Source organism: Plectropomus leopardus, chromosome 4 (assembly GCF_026936395.1).
Source record: "Plectropomus leopardus strain MGB_pleo_1.0 chromosome 4, ASM2693639v1, whole genome shotgun sequence".
In the NCBI taxonomy this organism is placed as follows: domain Eukaryota; kingdom Metazoa; phylum Chordata; class Actinopteri; order Perciformes; family Serranidae; genus Plectropomus; species Plectropomus leopardus.
Genome location: NC_142179.1, coordinates 27,773,493 through 27,794,485, shown reverse-complemented (window position 1 = coordinate 27,794,485; position 20,993 = coordinate 27,773,493). Strand labels below are relative to the sequence as shown.

At 39.9% G+C, this 20,993-nt stretch overlaps 1 protein-coding gene across 2 annotated transcripts in view; it reads left to right on the top strand.

Annotated features, from left to right (window-relative positions):
• Nucleotides 1–18,670, top strand: part of dtx1 (deltex 1, E3 ubiquitin ligase) — a 53,794-nt gene extending 35,124 nt beyond the window's left edge. The window contains exons 4-10 of one of the 2 annotated variants that reach the window (XM_042487712.2): nt 5,181–5,242; nt 5,419–5,550; nt 8,808–8,869; nt 9,032–9,190; nt 11,312–11,473; nt 14,203–14,292; nt 14,619–18,670. In XM_042487712.2, the coding sequence (XP_042343646.1) occupies nt 5,181–5,242; nt 5,419–5,550; nt 8,808–8,869; nt 9,032–9,190; nt 11,312–11,473; nt 14,203–14,292; nt 14,619–14,843 (892 nt within the window). In that variant the 3' untranslated portion in view covers nt 14,844–18,670. Of the gene's footprint in view, nt 1–5,180; nt 5,243–5,388; nt 5,551–8,807; nt 8,870–9,031; nt 9,191–11,311; nt 11,474–14,202; nt 14,293–14,618 lie in introns of both variants that reach the window. The other variant, XM_042487711.2, reaches the window with a different exon arrangement.
• Nucleotides 18,671–20,993: the final 2,323 nt, after the last annotated feature.

Below are 20,993 nucleotides of genomic sequence, written 5' to 3'. Positions count from 1 at the left end.
GAAAGAACAGTGTTGTGGTGGAAAGGCCAAAGGCGTGATCTTGTTTACACTGACAATGAGGTGTAATTGCTTGTAAGATGTGAGCGCAAGCCAACATGGGATCATTGGATACTCTCTGCATTGACTTTTTTAGCATAGAAGTAAAAGAGTAGTAAGGGACTATATTTAGTGGCTGGGGTGTGTGTGCTTTTTTCTTGTTCTTCTTTTTTTAAGTTTGTTTTATCTTGACTTATCTTGACTACAAATATTTGTCCTTGAGCTTCTTCGAGTGACTGGAGGGAAATTTGATTGGACCGAGTTAGTTCAAGCAGTCTAATTTTGTTGAAATTTTAAATGAGATATGTAGTTCCCAACCTGGAGGTACTATAAACTGTACATATATACAGTAAGCCTATATCTCAGCATTTCATTTAATTCTGTGGAGAAAACGACATTAAATTGTTAGTTTTTAAAGTTTAGATTATTATTAAAGATATAAACTTTATAAAAACTCATAAGATATGGGCACAGTGAAGACATGAACAAATATTCACAGAGCCTTCACTCTCTGCTCAACGAACTCCTTTTGCATTAGAAAAGTTTGCCGTTAACACAACCATAGAGGTAACAGAACAATGGCCAAGCATCAGGGAGAAGAAAACACCGAGTTTGTCAAAGAGAAGTCTGTTAACTAAGTATGATTGACAGATGGAGAATTGTATAAAAAACATCCTAAAAATATCAGAAAAAAACTCATATCTGATGTATTATTCACAGGAAATCTGTTCCAAATTAATCCAAATCTCCTTTTACACAAACTTCCTGTAGTTACCGTGTTCACTATTTGTGTTATTTGTACAGTTTATCAGTTATTCTGCAGTGTTATTGTTATGCACCGATGTAATAGGAAATATCCACAAAATATGTCACTTAGTCTGGGGTCGTCAATTTAGTCAATGATAGAAAAGGGGTCCCTTAAGGAAAATGGTTGGGAACCACTGATAGATAGACTGGTAGAATTAAATGGTTTTGATTCGGAAATTTAAAAATCCAGTGATGATTTATGTTTACCAGTTTATTGCTGTGATAAATAGTAGAACTTTGGCAATTTCTAATGATAACATGCCTCTCAGACCCAGCAGCTGAATTAAGGGTTCGAAGAGTATTTGAAATTAATGCAGAATTTAAAGATGCCCCTCCCCTAAGCTAAAAAAACAAAACAAAACAAAAAAAAGCACCGACCCTTCTCCCCTCATAAATAAAGAACAGTCCTTAATGTCTGGATTTTGATGCACTCCGAATCATGATGATGGTGTTTTTAAAGACAAATGTGACGTGAGAGAGGGAGAGGAGTAAGGTGCAATAGGAAAAAGTTAGAGCCAGAGTTAAACCCTTGAAATCATCCAGCATTAGGGATTGTCAGCAGAGTGTGAGAAGGTGGCATATGTCTTAAACCTCTGCCGCTCCAGACGCAGCCGGGACAGACGGGGTCATTGCATCCAGAGGTGCACAGAAAAGAGCTTAGCAGCATGTCGAAGAATGAGATGAAGGGTGGCAGCTGCACACGGGCCACAGGTTGACTGGGTGGTTAAGAGTTCAGCCTTGTATAAGAACAATTTCTGCAGTGCATAGAGAGGCAATCACATGCTTTGCAGAAATAACGAAGTACAGCAAAGTGGGAAATAGTGTGCAAGATGTGTATCTATCTGTCTCTGTAAAACTAAACCATAAACAGAGTTAAGATAAGTGTGTTAGCTTGTTTCTTTCCATCTAGTTGATAGCGATCATCAGAAGCTGCTGTGGGTTGTTTTTTGGTGACTGTGCAATCACACAGCGTGCAGCTGTTTCACCCACATTGTTTATTTAATTTGTAATGCAGTTTCTGGCTGATGGTTGAGATATTTGCTAGAATTGGAGAGCAATGGAGATGAAAAGCATTTCTAATTAATGTTATGTTATGGATCTTTGACAGATTCTCCGTAGGCTTACTGTACGCTTATAGGAGTGTGTCGTTTGTGCAGAGTGTGCAGACGGCACACAATGAGAGGGTTTTAAGGGCTCTCATGGTGTGCTGTCTCATTTCTTCCCCTAATGAAAATTATTTGTTTGATCACAGCGCTCTCACTGAACAGCCTAAATTATACATGCACTCATAAATGGAGGCGACTTGTTCACGGTGTGTTTTGATTCAATTTAGGCTTAAGTGCATTTGTAAATGAAGGAGGAACTCTCCCACTGGGCGGCACCTTATTTGGTTTATTGAGTATCAGATTGTGCTTCAGCCAATCAAATTCTACTTTTCATATTTGCATTTGATACTGTGTTTGTCACTTTAAACATTTGCCTCAGCGACGAAACAAACAGAAAAGCTGAAACTGTTCCTTTTACTCAGTGATGGGAAGCTGAGGGCCATGAATTATCGACTGGTTAGCACTTGTTGCTGCAGAGAAGAGTTCACCTATTAATTCCTCTGCTGCGGTTGAAGGTGTGAAATCACTCGCTGTAGTCTTTGCTTGAAACTAAATCCTGCACCTAAAACGAAACCTTCCTCGGTTTCACACCCCTGAATCCAGCATGCTGACATCAGATGTTCAGCACAGCAGCACATCACTGTCCTGTCACTTATTTCGACTCACATCTGTCTAGTAAGTTACAGGAGTTATTTGATCCTGGTCTCTGGTGTGAGACACGGTGGATCTGAGTCCACTACCAGAGATGCGATAGGACACATCAGGCTCAGCCGGGCCTCGCGTCCTTTTTCGTTATTGCACTCAGCTTACTGAAGGGCTTCCCCTGGCACAGGAACAGAGGCTCGCGCTAATATCAAAGCAGTCTCTTTGATGCGGATTTGTGAAACGCCTGAGAGCTGCAGGGCCAAAGATCTCAGTTGCTTCATAGTCCAGAGATTTAGAAGTATATGTACAGTAGTTTGTGCCTGTGTGTGTTTGTGTGTGTGTGTGTGTGTGTGTGTGTGTGTGTGTGTGTGTGTGTGGTTGATAAACTGAGATAACAAACAAGTGGCTTAGTGAGCAGTGTCCCCTTTAACCGGGTTATTTCCCATAACCTTTATCTAGAGCTGGGTAGACACTGACTAGACAAAAACATAGAAGCCACTGTGACCTCACCAGTTGGTTTGTTGGCTCCCATTTTAAAGCCTTGAGTTTGTCATTTTGGGCATTGCCATCTTGTGTTTTTGGAGCCAGAACCTAAGGTTACAATATTTGGGTGAAAGGTGGGGCTTGGAAGAAGCGAAGGGGGGTTGAGCGACTTGAAGTAGCTGAGGTGACACCTATAGCAGTCAGCCTGTCACTCAAAGTGGCAATGCCCTAATTATGCATAACTTTAAGCCTTAATAAAATGTAAATTTGTTAAAAATTTGTAAAATTTAACCCCCGTACAGTTGTTACAAAGGGGGAATGTAGCTATAGAGACCAAAATTGTTTTTCTACCAGGCTGTAAACATGTTTATTTCTGCTGTAAAGTTGGGAATTTTAACGTGGGGGTCTATGAGGAGTGACTTGCTTTAGGTGCTATGCTCAATTGGCCATCGGAGGCAGTCGTGTGCTTCATTTTCCAGCCCTTGAGGTTGCCACATGATCAGAATGTATCTAAGAAAATCCACTACAGTTATTTAGTCCATTTGTCATTTGACCACGAGTGGTGAAGTGGCATATTTTTTAATGAGCGTGTTCATGCTAAAATAACATAAGAAATTTCACACCTAGTAGCCGCTGGATGATCAAGAAGTGATGAGGTGTTAAGGTAGCCCTTTTATGCTAAAGCAGACTTTTCTTCTGGGGTTGTCTCACATCAAACTCATACATGGTGCAATTTATTTGTTGCTTCTCTGTTAAACTGTAATGTGTTTTCAAAACAAGATATTGATTGCAATTACAGTTTTATCAATCAAATATTTCCATCCCATGGTTAAAATTACTTTGTTGTTAGTTAAGTTGTCTTGTCATGTCACAGGCTTTTAACCTAAGGGAAGGAAACTTGTGCTGAGTTCTGCAGCTCTGTGGCCCTTGCTTTTGGGTGCTGGTTGAAGTGAGGCTCCGGCCTTCTGAAAAGAGTCTCACTGACTTGTATGCTCATATTAATGCCTTAAGTGCTTTTGTGCGCTCTGCTCCACAGATCTGGAAGAGTGCGCAAGTCAACTGTCTTTGTCGTCTGTGTTTGCCGTGAACTCCAGCCTCTCCAAATGTCACCCTGAATCAGACTCTGCTGCAGTGCTTTGTACATGAGTCAAGCTGTCTCATCCCATCGCAGTTGTCTCTGTCTCTGTGGTGAAGCACATGTGACATTTTAACTTGAGTGTTTTTTGTGGCATGCAGAGCAGAACGAGCTGCTGTTCTCACTTTTCTCAGCTGCGGCATCAAGGGCAGTGGTGCAAGAGCAGGACGATTTATGTTCATTTTAGAGGTCACAGAGCCATTTAAAGGAATAGGTCATCTCCAAAGTGAAAATTTGTGTATCATTTATTCACCTATTGTTACCCTGAATTTGTGGAGAGAACTGTTTTTCTCACATGCCGCTGTGTCCTGCACAGACCAGTAATGCAACTGGGCAAAGGCATGTCTTTGAACTCCATTAGATTGAAATACTTCCTCCCAGCTTGTTGATTGTCCAGGAGTTCTGCTGTCAATCACCCATGCCTGTCACTTCCTGACCATTGAACAAACTTGAAGACAGGATTTCAATGGATGCACAAACAGAATTCAAATGCAGGCACATGCCCAGGCATGCACCATGCATGAGTTTGTTCATGCCAAATTGTTTTAAATACTGCATTTTCAGCGAAAAAGCGTTTGTTTGGGTACTGAGCATACGACTGGATAAAGGAGACGTGGATTACAGTTGACCTCAACTCTTCAAGAATTTTGTCTGTTATTGGTTTCTTTGTCCTCTGTGGAGGCATGCAAAAATAAATTCTTTTTTTTCACAGTTTCAGCATAACACAGGGTGAGTCACTGATACACAGATGATAATTTTAAGGGTGAACTGGTCCAACATGAAGCAGCCATAGCCACACAGAGGAGATTATCAAGGTTTCCTAAACATCACAATGTATCCAAATAACCATGAGAGGTGTTAATACAACTCTGAATGAATGTATAATGAGAGACAGTCACTTTCTGTGGCCGCGAGGTGCTTTTAAAAACATTTGTCCTGAAAGTCTTTTTTGATCTTTCCTTTTGTAGGGTTCCTGCCCTCCCAGTAAAGAATCTAACTGGATCTGGACCAGTGCACCCAGCACTAGCAGGTCAGTCAGCATTCATTGTTAAAATCTTAGAAGACAATTAAAAAAAGAGTGCTTTTTGTGGTCAAACACTTGAAAAACATTTCAAATCAGTCCTTTTCCCACTCTTCTGTGTGTGTATGTGTGTGTCTGTTGTCCATATGCATCAGGTATGACAGGTATCCTGATGTGCGCTGCAGGTCTGCCGGTTTGTCTGACTCGAGCCCCCAAGCCCATACTGCACCCACCACCCATCAACAAGAGCGACATGAAGCCTGTGCCAGGGATCAACGGCATGCGCCGCAAAACCAAGAAAAAGCACCTGAGGAGAGGTAAAATGAAGAGAATCACTGAGAGGACGAAATTATATGAAAAGAACAAAATGAAAATGCCACCATTGCATTGTGTCTGTGAAAACACTCAACATACACTGAGAGGAATAGACCAACCACTGACAGACGTCCTCTGTCCTGCCAAGCTTTGCAGGATGTTTCTGTATCAGCTGTCAATTAGTCTGTTGTTCAGCATGCAAACTAAACCAAAGCTGTTTTTTATTGTGACCAAGGCTCCATAATTATTCTTCAGATGCCTCCCATTTAATCTCCATGAGGGTGTTTAAATAAGTCTACCCTCACCCAAGGTCACTGATGATGAGTAAGGAAAGCGTTCCTGTACCTTTCAAAAATCACCTATTAAATGTAATTATGATTGCTAGTTCAGATTTACGAGCAAATGCAGTGCAAGTGTTAGTGTAACAAATTTATAGGTGTTACACCACATGCAGATTGACAGAGGCAGTCGTAAGGAAAGTAATTAACAAGGGACTGTTGTACTGAGCTGGTGTGTGAGGGGATCCGGTGTGTAGTTGGACGGCTTTGTGCTTGAATAAGTGCTGGTCGATGGAAGCCGTGGAAACTGCCGGCCTCCCAAGGGAGTCTTTGTCCTAATTGATCAGTGAGGCTGCTGGGTTTCCATCTCTGCACTGTAGTTGTCCGCTCAAACCCTTCAGAGCAGATGATGCAGCGACACTTTATTTTATGGAGGAACTGATATGTGACTGTTAATTTAAAAGAAGGTTCCTGCAGAGGATTATGCCTCTGATTTAATGATAATTTAATAATGACTAAATGTTTAGCAGGCTTAAAATGGAGACATTCATCAGTGGAATCTCATCTAAAAAAATCAATACATTCTGAAGAACGCAATACTACTTAAAGGAGAGCTGTGCCCATTTTCAAAATATATACATGTTATTTCTATGGTCTAAGACAATCCCAAATCCAAAAATTAGAGTGCTAAAACTCAAATCTGTGATGCCATAGGGTATACGGTCTGGAACAGCTTCATAGACAATGTCTTTGTCTTCTTTGAGAAAGATTAGCTCATGGTCACAAACATTGATTTAACTTTCCCAGGCCATTAAGAAAAAGTACAGGATTTCTTAATATAGGTGGTGTTTCCCTTTAATGCAAATAACACTTGGTCTATAGCCCTGTTAGCTGCTCTGTTAGGCTTAAAGGGCCCTGACACACCTAGTTTTTGTGGTGTGTCCCTCACCATCTGCACCAGTGTGCCCTTGCCAGCTGTCTTTTGGCTGAGTCAGCATGTTGAATTAGCGTCAGACAAGGCGGGGAATGAAATCTCTCTGATTGGCAGTTCAACTCTGTGCACGGGAAGAGACAGCTCAAGTCAAAACAGTATGGGGTCTAAACAAACTTGTTATACTTGGTAAGATTATTTTTTTAGCCACTGAGATCTTCAATAGAAACAGTTGGGAACTATTTGTATTATTGTTTGCTAGCACATGGTAGATATCCTTTGTTCTTTTAGTGTCAGGTTGTGTTGCTAATGTCCTGACTGGCTAACAAGCATCTCAGATCCATCCTGTCAGTCTTCCATTTTCCCTTTTTGAATGACAAATAAGAACCACCACCGCCTGCTGGTATAGAGCATTATTTCCTTCCACACAGGCGCAGAACTTGATGCTAATTGGCTGATGACTTTAGTTTTGCGTTGTATTTAAGTTTAAACATTTTGGCAGAAACAGAGGCCACATAAGGCAATACAAAACAGGGTTCCCGCGTGTCCTTAAAAAGTCTCAAAAGCCATTGAATTACCTAATATAAAAATAATCCTTAATTGTTATTAAAATGTCTTAATTTCTCAGTATTCTAGTCTTTAAAAAATAGTCTTAAAATTGCTCAGACATGGCAAGTATTATTTTATGAGTCAATTGTTTTTTTTTTGTTGTTTTTTTGCCATTGCATTGTAATATATCAAAATAAATGGTCACATCATTTTGAAAAATAAAAAATTGAGAAAACTTGCCAACAAAAGCCAGAAATTTCCCAGATTTAACCAGTTCTAACTTTTTTGGCTGTTTTATGCAACAATAAACATTTTGGCAAAACTGTCTTTAACCTCAAGTTTAAAAAGTGGTTACATTTTTAAACAGTTTTAAAAGTCTTGAATCTGACTTGCCTTAAGCTGAAGGAACCCTGCAAAAGTTGGCCTTCATCTCCACTAGTTCTTTGATGTCAGTTTGGTGTGTCAGGGCCTTGAAATTACGCCGGCTCAGCAGTGGTTTTTTTCTAAAGCCATGCTGCTTGTACTTTGTCTCCATTTTACCTTATAGTTAGTGTCAAATAACACAGTGTATTTTTTACAGGAAAATAAGCTGTAAATTATTCGGAAATTGTGGATCTTTAAAAATGTGTTACCAGTATAGACTGAGATTGAATGAAGCAGCTGCCAAAAGTACAACCTGTATGTGCTGTCTGCAGACAGACTGTGAACTCAGAGATACTGGACGGCTGTAATGGAGATGTGTTTTATTTCGCGTGCAGGGAGATTTGGACTTATCCTGCTCTGCTTCCTGTACAGAAAAAGGTCAGAAAGGCTCTTGATCCGGCTAATGAAGCCATCAAATAGCAATAGCGTAAAATGCTTAATTGAGTCTCCTCTGTCTTTTCTCCTCCTTTTTTTCTTGTTTTCTCTCCTTCCTCTCTTCACAGCTCTCTGCCTCTTGTCTTTCTTTCCCTTTATACCTTTTCTTTTCTTTTTTTTTTTTGTACTCGGTCTGTCTCCCTCCACTGCTCTCCCTCCCTCTGTTCGCTGCCTGTCCCTCAAATGAACAAACAAAGGCTGCGGGGGAAAAGAGGTTGCCTGTAAGCGTATTAGGGGTGTAAGCTGTGGGTGTGCTCTCAGCCATGCTAGCCTGGTTGCACACGGGGATTATCAGAGAGTGTGGGGATGGCTGGGTTGTTGTGAGCCAGTTTGAAGGTGACCTCCTCTTCAGCATCACAGACATGTATACTGCATTCACATGCACACTCACACTTTTACCAGGAAAAAAAGTGGAGCTGTAGTCACGCTCAGGCCAAAGAGCCTGCTGAAACTGATGAAAGTTTGTCATCCATCAAGATCTAGCTGTTATTCTCTTGTGTTCATATGACAAGCAAATGCCATCCAGTGGTCCATCATCCCCCTTTTCATATTTACTTTCGTGATATGTGGGTGTAAGTTAGTGGCAAAATTGGCGTTTCTTCAATGGTCATCTCATCATTTTTATGCTTTATTCCATGACAAGGCAAAAACCCTGAGGACGTGGTGCGAAGATACACAGAGAAGATTAAAGTGGTGCCAGATGAGGTAGGAAAAAGACATACACACACACACGCGCGCGCACACAAATGACTTAAAAGTTTTGTGCCCACCGAGAGATGCACTCTGTGACCGTTTGATGTCCCAACCGAGTGTGAAAGTCTCAGTCATGTAGAATGGCAGCTGAAGTATTTTGGTTGGATATTCCAGGACTGTACCATCTGCATGGAGAGGCTGGTCATGTCGTCAGGCTATGAAGGCGTCCTGCAGCACAAAGGCATCAAGCCAGAGCTGGTGGGCAAACTTGGCAAGTGTGGGCACATGTACCATCTGCTGTGCCTGGTGGCCATGTACAACAATGGCAATAAGGTGGGTAAAAGCTTGTGAGCCAGACGCTGTTCTGATGTCACTCTAGGCTCAAATTATAAACCCGCCATGTCTTAGTGGATGGCATGGCACTGGCAGATGATCAGGGTTCAATGTTGTTGTACACAGATGGGGATCTTATACAGTCTTATCAGATCAGTCATGTCGGTCTTGACATCTCAGTTCTTTGTAAAATCGTCATACATTCTACTCCAGTTCAGTTTATTTTCATGAAATACAAATGTAAAATTGCCACCGCAGAAGAGGCAAAAGCAAGCTGGCTTAATGAGCAGTCATAACAAAATTTTGAATAAGAGGGTGCGCCTCAACGATGGGATTCTCAGTGGTGAGCTCAACACAAAATTCAGTGAACTTACTCCCAAAAATGTCATTCTAATGAAGGTTTTGTGCTGCAATGCGTGAACATTTGTTTATTTTGACGTGAGCCAAAAAAAGTGTTATGTGAGTATTTTTTCTACCTTAACTTGCAGCTGTAACAATAGTTGGTATTATGATATTGAATTGATTTATCGGTTAAAAGGCTGGATCACACTGGATTTATTTGTCCTAGTTTTGAAATGTCTGTCTTTGAGATTTCTGCTTTCACTCTTTTTGTTTTGGTCATAGCATTGAAAGACTACAGCAACGTCAAGGATCAATGTCCCTATTGCTCCCAATAACACCCTGTCAAATGAATTTAGGGACTGTTGTTTCTGTAGGAAGTAACGTCTTGGAAAGAAGTGGTACTAGGGCTGCAACAAAGAATTGATAAAATCGATTGCAATCCATGAAATTTGTTGGCAACTAATAAAATTATTGATTCGTTGTGTCGCGCGATTATTACGTCACTCGCTGTGTCGCAGTGTTTTGAAGAGGCATGGCGGAGGCAGAGAGGACGCTTCGTAGGAAAACTTCAAAGTTTTGGGAGCACTTCACGTTATGCAAAACAAGGAAGTGTGTTAGCCGCAAAATATGCAAAAGTGACACGACAGGGCACACGAGCACGACGGTTATGATGCAGCATCTAAAACGAAAGTGAGGAGGAGGAGAGCTCAACGGCAGAGTAAGTCTCGACAAGAAAACATGTATGTTCAGTTTTAAAGTAAGGAAAGGTGACAGTATGATGTAAAAGCTGTCAACATTTAGTTTTTGAATTGGGTCATTTCATTTAGTAGTTATTTGTTATTTAATATTATTTTGACAGCTCAGGGATGTTCAAGCAACTGCCTGTTTATGCACTGAACTTTTTGCACTGTTGTCAATGATAATCTGTTTTGAACAGAGTGATGGGACGAAGAAAAGAAAGGCTTTTTTTTAGTATTATTTCTATTTTATTTTTTTAAATTCAGTTAATCGAAAAATAATCGACCGATTAATCAATTATCAGAATGAACGTTAGTTGCAGCTCTAAATGGTATTCATTTATTTATGGCCACTTGGGGACAGCATTTACATATTATCACTTCAGAAATTTGATATATCCAAAGTAGTTGCAGACAGGTACCTGTTTATCCAGCAGTTAGCCTACAGAGCAATATTTTTAGTTGTGTTTCAATCGAACAAAATTTCTTTTGCTGCTACATTTTCCACTTGGTTTGCTGGTTAGTTGATAACTTTTGTCTTTCTGCTGTTTGGTACTTGGTGTAGTGTGTGTTTATTTTTATTTTTTTTATTTTTTTTACTGAAAACAGCTGCCTTTGGCTAGACATGAGGTTGACAAGACCAATGAGAGTGAACCAAAACATTGCATTTGCAGAAACCTTTGTTTTTCTCTCATGCATCCACTGTGAACAAAGAATCCAAAGACGGAAGCAATTTTTGGAGTCATAGGGAACCGTGTAATTGAGTGAGTAATTAATATTCAAATTATCATCTGAAGGGTAAAGTATTCCTTTAGGCACCAGAACCTAAATGTCATTCATATCCGTTGTTTTGGGTTGAAGGCAGAAATCTCAGACACAGATATGTAAGTACGCAAATAAAACAGCAAACTTTATGCATGAATAACAGGTGAAGTAAAAAAAAAAATTCTGACCATTTAGAGCAATATGACACTACGCAATAAATGTCAGCTTATTATGTTGTTAATGTCACAGTATGACAGTCATCTTTTCATCAAACCAGGATGGCAGTCTTCAGTGTCCAACATGCAAAACCATTTATGGAGAGAAAACAGGCACCCAGCCTCCTGGGAAGATGGAGTACCACGTCATCCCCCACTGCCTGCCCGGGTACTCAGACTCCAAGACCATCCGCATTGTCTACGACATTCCTGCCGGGATCCAGGTCAGGACTCTGTCACTTCACTAAATCCACCATGCTGCCTTTATGTCCTGATCCACTGTCTTTCCTCTCAAAATCTGTGCCCTTTCTACAACTGCAGCTTATCCGCTTTAGTTAGACGGACGGTTGTCAGTGCAAGAAGGTGAGGTGTTGTCGATTTAAGTCACTGACGAAACAGATCTCTCAGAGATAACACAGTGCTTCTGGGCAGATATATGCTCTTTACCAGCATTGATTAATTTGCAGGGCTTCTTTTTTTATAAGTAATTTGGTCATGATTTAGTATATATTAAACATGATTTAGTATATATTAAAAGAACAAATAGATTTCAAAAATAAAACCAGTTGTATAAAGGTCATTTTGAATTTCCATCACATTTCAGGTGGAGGCGAGAGCTTGTTTTTGCAGCCTGGGTTTGGGTAGGTGAGATAAAAAGGTTTCGTATTTCATCCTGACTGCTGAGAGGAGCTTTAATAGAGTCAATAAACTGACCTTTTTCCACTAAAGGAACAGGCTTTAGTGTCCCAGGGGACAGAGAATACTGGGGGTGACCTGACCACTCAGGTCAGCACAGCAGCACAATCGCCAGGGAGCATTTCTATTGGTCTCCTGCTTCTATTTCTCCTCTCGCTCTGCAGTCCACACTCTAAATATCCTGACTATTTTAGTCTGGTTAAGCAAGGTAATACACAACTCTGTAATAGACGTAAGTGACAATCTTGAAGGTTTCAGTCCTGGTTATTTAGTGACACCTGCAGTTGCTGGTGGTAGCAACAAATATGGTTTAATATTACAGGTCACAGAATCCTGGGGGCAGCAAAACAAGCTATTGTCGTTTTAATGAAGAAGTCGGGCAATAATTGGCCTTTTCCATCATTCTGTGAGCAACCATTTGGTTTTACGCTGCACATGGCATGAGCCTGCAGACAACAGGGCACAGTGAAATGAGCTGGTTATGTCGCTGTGTTGGAGGTTTGGAGTTGGGCTGGGCGATATGATATTTTTTTCAATATCGATATTGTGATATCGGACTAGATATCATTTTAGATTTTGGATATTGTAATATTGGTAGTTTTTCCTGGCTTTAAAGGCTGCATTACAATACAGTGACGTGATATAATGAACATACCAGACTGTTCTAGCTGTTCTCTTATTTGCTTTTACTCACTTAGTCATTATATCTACATTACTGGTGATTTTACATCAGATATCTCATTATGTAAATATTTGGTGAAAGCACCATTAGTCAACCCTACAATATCGTTGCAATATCAGTATCGAGGAATTTGGTCAATATGTGATATTTGACTTTCTCCATATTGCCCAGACCTAGGTTGAAGGTGTGCAGGTTTTTATTGCGACTCTTCTTCTAAAAGATGGCTATCACCCTTTCTTAAACACAGATTGCTCTTTACGGCTGCTACAAAGTCCCGCCTTTGCATTTTTACACAGCACCAAACAGTGGCGACATCATGCCATTCCTGTGTGTGATTTAAGATAGCATGCCGGCATTGTGGATCCAAATCTGCCTCTAGTGTGGCATATAACATTTGTGTCAGCAGCGCTTTCTAAACAATAATAATGGCATTAAAATGGCAATAGGAATCATTTACCGTCTCTGTTATCTCTGTGATCTCGTCCTCTGCTTAGAGGGTAATTAGCTCCCAAATGTCATAGTTTTCTCAATATGTGGACATTTACAGCTGCTGTTAATCTTCTTTGAGTTTGCCGCTAACTGCTGCTAGCTGATTTTTAAATCTCCCACAGTGGGTCACATACTTGGCCATTCCTGCCCATGATCCCTTCATAATAAAAGTCAACACATTTCACCATTTAAATGCTTTTATCATAGAGCTGCTGCAGCAGGAAATGTTTGTATTAGCAGTAACTTTATAAAGCATATTTCCATGAATGTTGCCACAGACACACAGTTTATAATACTGCAGATATATAAAAAAATACAATACTTTTATCAGTAGGCCATCGATTTAATCAACACTGTGTTACCTCATTCGGTGATAGATATTGACTTAGATATTATTACTTAAAGGGATAACAGCAAAAAATACTAGTTACAATCCCCAAATATCTCCTCATGTGTAATTTAAGTATCTTTTCAGTATCTGCTTTGCATTCACATTGTTTTGTTGGTCTGTCTCATTGTACCATTCATACTTCCCAGTGAAAAGAAAGAGGAAGGCAGTCATTTTTAAAAAGTGACATTTTAATCTGCCCCAACTAGTAGGCCTATTACAGGCTGAAAAAAAATCACAAAAAGGCTTGGAAGAGCTTGTTTGCAACAAAATGTAAACCTCACTAGAAATAAGTATCATGATGTGACTAATTTGATATGACAAATCAACTGTAACCATAAATAATCCTTCGTAAATAAGGGTGGGGCATAATCTGGTGGGGATGCGGGAAGAGTTGCCAAGCAGATGTTGGTGGTGACCAGTGCTTCCTCTGCCACGATTCACACACTCCTGTGAATTTATTAGGATTTAGCTTATTCCTAAATCGGAGCCTTGAGAACAAATTTCTAAAATATCATACTGAAAGAAATAATTGTAAATTTACAGTAGCATGCCTCTCTAATGATGAGGGTCGTTGTAAGCAACATTAACAATAAAGCCCTTCCTGTGGGTGCTGTTGACATTTTCTACACAATTAAGCCTTAATGGGAAGATAAGGAGTTGTTACTTTTGTTTTTGCTCTTGACATTTTTCACCAGACCAATGAGCACCCCAGCCCCGGGAAGAAGTTCAGTGCAAGAGGGTTCCCTCGACACTGCTACCTCCCTGACAACGAGAAAGGCAGGAAGGTAAGCTCCGACACTGGTCCAGAAAACAATGATGTAATACTAAAAGCTTGACAAGCATTAAAAGCGTGCTGGTTTCAGTACATTCAATTTCTCTCTTCACAGGGCAAAGCTTTTTTGCTTTTTCTGCAATCTGTGCTTGTAGATTTTGTTTAACTAAAACTTTAGAGCTACTTGTGTAACCTTGGTTCTTTGAGGAGCATGAGTGAGCTGTCTGACATTTGTTTTTAGAAAAAATGATATTATGAAAGAAGACCAATATTATTATTACTTTCTTCTTGCTGCATAGGGAGAATAACTTCCTGCTCCACCTTCTGTTGTGTCTCCAGGTCCTGAAACTGCTGATCATGGCCTGGGACCGACGCCTCATCTTCACCATCGGCACGTCCAGCACTACGGGTGAGTCTGACACAGTGGTGTGGAACGAGATTCACCACAAGACAGAATTTGGCTCCAACCTGACTGGCCACGGCTACCCTGACCCCAACTACCTGGACAACGTCCTGACAGAGCTGTCAGCCCAGGGGGTAGGCGAGGACAACCTGAAGGACTGATGTCCAGCTGAGCTGGTACACAGGAACACAACCCACCATGCCCTGCTGTCTCTCAGAGAACAGGACGCTGCATGACGGGCCAACAAGAAGCCGACAACTCTTTACTCCCCACAAACAAAAGTACCCCGCAGAAGTGGTGGCACAAGAGCAACAGAAGCAAAATAAATGACGTGGTTATGGTCAATATTTTGGTTTATAAAACCTAAGATTTCCCCCCTGCTGTCTCTAAATACATGCCTTGAGCATGTTGTGTTCATGCCAGATTTACTCAGAGGGTTGAAGAATGTGAAGACAAGGTGAGATTTCCATCTTGATATGGTATTTAAGTCCTTTCAGATTTAAACTGAAGCTGTTCAAGGCATATTTGTAAAATGCTCAACTCCAGAATGCATGGCCCAGACTAACGCTTCATAATTAAGGTTGGCTAAATATCAATAGCAATAGGGTGAGATGTCAATAGACCGGTTGTTGCTTGATATTGTGAAGAGAATTTTAAGAGAATATCAGCACTCTGGATTAATCTAAATGAGTTGATTATTTACATCCCTTTTTTTCTCAAATAATTAATTGTCCTGTAACAAGTGGTGACATTTGGTTTTGTGATGTGAAGGAGAGGATTTGGGGACGTGACTGTAAAGTTGCACGGGGCATCTGTGACATTTTTCTGGTACCTGAGGTCAGTTGTTCTGTAAAATGGAAGTGTGCTCTGTTGTGCATGAAGTCGATTCCAGAGAGATACAGGCTATGAAATATTAGTGTTTGGTAATAAACGTATGTTGTATGGTTAACCTTGTGGACCGTAAAGGAGGCAATGTGAAATAGATGAAACAGGCATCTTACCAGTCAGTTTGATGCTTGTTACGAGGCGTTGTAACTTGACAGGCTGAGGTTGTGAAGCGGGATTTGCTACGCTCCAAGGTTAAACTCATTTGTTTTGTTGACACACTGATGACGCTGACCTCTGTGAATATAAAGACTGCATTATTTTTCTCCCTGTTGGAGGCAAACCCAGGCGTCGGCACGATCCATCATGCTGACCATACATGAGGGGCGAGTGTGTGATTGCGTGCTCTGCAGCAATAATATGCTGGCTTGAGGTCCTTGAGGGGAAAACCTGAACACGCTCCTCGCACAAGGACACTCCTCTTTCAACAGTTCTCCCTTGGAGATCCATCTTGGGTTCGCCTGCAATCCACAAGTCTCTTGTGAGCTTGTTTGCTGCTGGGCAGTGCACTGGGCTCCACTGCTTGAATAGCGAGCAGTGAAACATCTTATTCCCTGTGTGTGCTCAGAGTTGTAAGGGACGATTCTGATGTATGGCCCTGCCCTCAATCTCCTCCTCAGCAGCAGCAGTTAATTCGAGGAAGCATGAAAGTGTTGGTCTGGTATGTTGTTCGCTGGGAACTATTTCTTCCTACGCTCCTCTCTCCCTCTCAGACTTTATGCCCGTGAGGTAAAGACTTTGTGATGGTCCTTGCTGGAGATCTTGTGCTGTTTCTTTAGAGATAAAAGATAACCCAGTGCTGCATTAATCTCCATAAATATATCTGATCAATTTTAATGAGCGGGGGTGTTGATATAAGGTTTATCGCGTGGGCACCCAGCTGTGAGCTTCATTTTGGAGTGAATCATAGTCTTCCATAGAACTTTGAGGCAACAGTATTGTTTAATCAGTCGTTTAATTTTTAGGAAAACGTCTTAAATTGCGACTAAATCTGTCTTTTTTTTTTTTAATTTGTTGTTTATAAAGCGGCTTGCGATGCTTTGAGAAAATATATATGATATACATTTGCAGATGTGAAATACCTTTAAATTCAAGCTCAATTTGAGTCAATGGTGTAAGTTTAATTTATTTTTATACTCTTATATATAGAAAATATAAAGATACAGACTGGCCCACATATCTATACACAGGCACATGTTAACATGAATACATAAAATCTGGCAAAGATTAATTTGTCAGTATGTCAGGGACTGTTGAAATATGTACGACATGTTATGGACGTCTTATATTACAAGTAGTCTTAGCGTATGCTGCTGTCGTTACCTTAATGTAGAATCTGTGTAGTTGACCCCCTGGGGGACTCCAATAAATACAGTAAATGTGTCTTTATTATTGGTGGGGGAGCTTTAGCAGCATGACGATGTCCCTTCCCCCCAAACGGGCCATTTCTGTTTTTGTACTTGTCCAGAATGTGGGAATGGATGTAGTCAGCGATCTTTGTTTAGTTCGAAGGTGAAAACGGCACACCTGGGTTAATTAGAAATTACAAATAATTCTTGGTGTTTGTTTTAGCTAACTGGAGCAATAGTTTGGTGCGATTGACCAGTCAGTTGATAGTCTAAGTGCACTGATCAACATTTTTATAAATGCCCTGAAAACCAGTTGTCTCAATCATCTTACACCAATACACAATACAATTTAACCCCCTACTTTCTGGCGCCTGCTCTGGCTAAAACAGACCACAGAAGTATTTGTGATTTTGACCCAGGTGCTGAAAACAATTGTAATTTGGCCTGTTCCATCTTTAGTTTTCTCCTTCACAACGTTTTTGACTCCCTTTATAATATGGGACAGCAAGAGAGAATGCTTCCAACCTATCAGGGAATTTTTTCCATGTTAAGTGGATTTTCATTAACCAGAGAAATCCAAATGTTTGCTTCTTTGACTTTTCCTTTCCATTTGTCGGCCTTGTAGTGTGAACGATTGCAGGCCCTTTAGACTTTTCAGGTGTGTACAGACTTATAATGATGAATAAAACCTGGTTTGGTAGGCTTTTTGTCTGATTAAAAAAGAGAGAAAGAGATGGTGTTTATGCAATTTACTATTTTTAAGATCTAATACATGATTTATGTGTAGCAAGAAGGCAGATTTTTTTTTTTTTTAATGACAATGGATGTTTTCTGTGTGGGGTGCCTACCTCCAGGATTCTAAATAAAAGGGGTCGCGATCTGAAGATGTTCACATGCTATGTATTAGAAAACATATATTTTTGATGTCTTTTTTTGAATGATGATTGTCTACAAGAACTATTACATAACATTGCTGTATAACTCTTATTAAGATTCATTCCATACTATTTTCCATTTGATTAGAAGTGGGATGAAGTCACTTAAATCCCAACATATGAAGTATTTAAAGTTGTACTCTCTAATGGTGTCAACTGCAAACTGTACTTCTCTCTCTAAATGATACCTTAACATTTATACATATACTGTGTGTTTCTATCTGTTTGTCTGTGCGAGTGTGTGTGAATGTGTGTCGAAACAAATCTTAGGTTCATGTCCTTTAAAGACACAGTAATGTTCTCCTAGAGGTGCATGTTAACCAAACTATGAGTGAGTTTGTCAACAACGACATAGCTTTCTTGCGTATGAAAACATCATAGCTTCTTTAGAGATATCACCCAGGTCTCCTGGTGATTTAGCACTGTGGTTTTGCATCTTACTCCAGTTAGTTAGAAAGTTTTTTTTTTTCCTCTGTCAAATTTGATTTATACAAATGGGGACGAGGCAGCGTTTGGCTGCTCTCCTCACTCTTTTTGACAACATGTAAAACATCAGAATGTTTTGCATTTGAAGTGCCCATTTTAATTGACATTTAAAAATCATGATTTCTGTGGTTTGATTTCTCTTAAGCCGTGTCTACATATTGCTATTTAAAATGGTTCACAAAGAGAAACTAAAAGCAAGACATAGAGACATTGATTAAACTATAAAGGGCTTCTTAATCTATTGGTCTTTATTGAATTGTGATGACCTTGTTGCATGTTTGTGTGTTTCTTGTGGAAAAATAAATGTGCCCTGGACAGGGGTAGTTTGTTTGACCTTTTGTCACCTTGGCTCTTTGTCGTTTTCTCCTCCACTCGGTAGCATGTCCTCTGTCATTTACCTCCACCATTTCCTTCTCCCTGAGCAGCCTCGTGCTCCACACCTCTTTATATGGTTAGAAATGAGCTTTGCTGGAGCCGTGGAGTGCAGCAGGAACAGTTCTCACTAGCAGTAAATTTTCTTTTACTGGCTGCTGTATGTTGGAGCTGTGGTGAAGAGTTGTGGTTGGTTCATACTAAAGCAGATTGTTCACCAAGGGCCTGTGGGAGATCAGCTTCCACGTCAACACACCCCTCTTCCCCTTCAGCACTGACCCAGCAGCTCTGGGGTCAGTCTCCTCTTAGCCCCCTCCTCCCATTGCTCACCTCTCAGAATGAGAAAGCTGGAAGGGATACGCTGCTGCATCACTGCAGGTAGATCATCTCTAATTAACATTTAAATAATGCTGGAGAAGAAATGGCTGAAAACATTCTAAGTGTGGCATAATTTAGCCATTTTTAGATGTCAGAATTTGAAGCTTTTCAACATACTATATAATGGCATTTTTTGGCCTTTGTTTGTATACTATGATGCATCTCTAACAGCTGTAATACTGTTGCTTTTAACCATTTTTTGAGATGCCAAAATTTGATGTTTTGGGCCCATTATGATACTTTATGTGCTATGGCTTGTCTTGGCAGGCTATTCTAAGTTGTTTTCAGTTATTTACAGCTGTTTTAAGCTGTTTTTGCAACATGTCAAATTTTGCCATTTTCGCCTTACTATAGTCTTGGATTTTTGGTCATTTTTTTGACATGCCAAATTATGGTGTTTTTGGCGATATTTGCAACTTTCTGTACTATGGCTCATCTTGGCAAGTTATTCTAAGTTATTTCCAGTGGGTTGGACCTGTTTTTGGGACACGTCAAACTTTTGACATTTTGACATTTTCTTGGATTTTTGGTCATTTTTTTGCCAAATTATGGTGATTTTGGCCATTTTTGCAACTTTCTCTACTATAGCTCATCTTAGCAGGCTATTCTAACCTCTTTCCAGTCATTTTGAGTTATTTTTGGGACATGTTAAATTTTGTAATTTTTGCCTCACTATAGTCTTGGATTTTTGGTCATTTTTTCGACATGCAAAATTATGGTAATTTTGCCATTTTTGCATCTTTCTATGCTATGGCTCATCTTTGCAGGTTATTATAAGTTATTTCCAATGGATTTGACCTGTTTTTGGAACAAGTCAAATTTTGACATTTTTGCCTTACTATAGTCTTGGATTTTTGGTCATTTTTTTCGACATGCCAAATTATGGTGATTTTCGACATTTCTGCAACTTTCTTTGCTATAGCTCATCTTGGCACGCTCTACAGAGCTTTTTCCAGCTATTTTGAGCAGTTTTGGGGAGATGTCAAATTTTGACATTTTTGCCTTACTATAGTCTTGGATTTTTGGTCATTTTTTCGACATGCCAAATTTTGGTGTTTTTGTCCAATTTTGCAAATTTCAATGCTATGGCATGTCTTGGCAGGCTGATCTTAGTTATTTCCAGTGGTTTTGAGCAGTTTTTGGGAGATGTCAAATTTTGACATTTTTGCCTTACTATAGTCTTGGATTTTTGGTCATTTTTTCGACATGCTAAATTATGGTGATTTTCGACATTTCTGCAACTTTCTTTGCTATAGCTCATCTTGGCACGCTCTACAGAGCTTTTTCCAGCTATTTTGAGCAGTTTTTGGGACATGTCTTATTTTGACATTTTTGCCTTACTATAGTCTTGGATTTTTGGTCATTTTTTCGACATGCCAAATTTTGGTGATTTTCGACATTTCTGCAACTTTCTTTGCCATAGCTCATCTTGGCACGCTCTACAGAGCTTTTTCCAGCTATTTTGAGCAGTTTTTGGGACATGTCTTATTTTGACATTTTTGCCTTACTATAGTCTTGGATTTTTGGTCATTTTTTCGACATGCTAAATTATGGTGATTTTCGACATTTCTGCAACTTTCTTTGCTATAGCTCATCTTGGCACGCTCTACAGAGCTTTTTCCAGCTATTTTGAGCAGTTTTTGGGACATGTCTTATTTTGACATTTTTGCCTTACTATAGTCTTGGATTTTTGGTCATTTTTTCGACATGCCAAATTATGGTGATTTTCGACATTTCTGCAACTTTCTTTGCTATAGCTCATCTTGGCACGCTCTACAGAGCTTTTTCCAGCTATTTTGAGCAGTTTTTGGGACATGTCTTATTTTGACATTTTTGCCTTACTATAGTCTTGGATTTTTGGTCATTTTTCGACATGCCAAATTATGGTGATTTTCGACATTTCTGC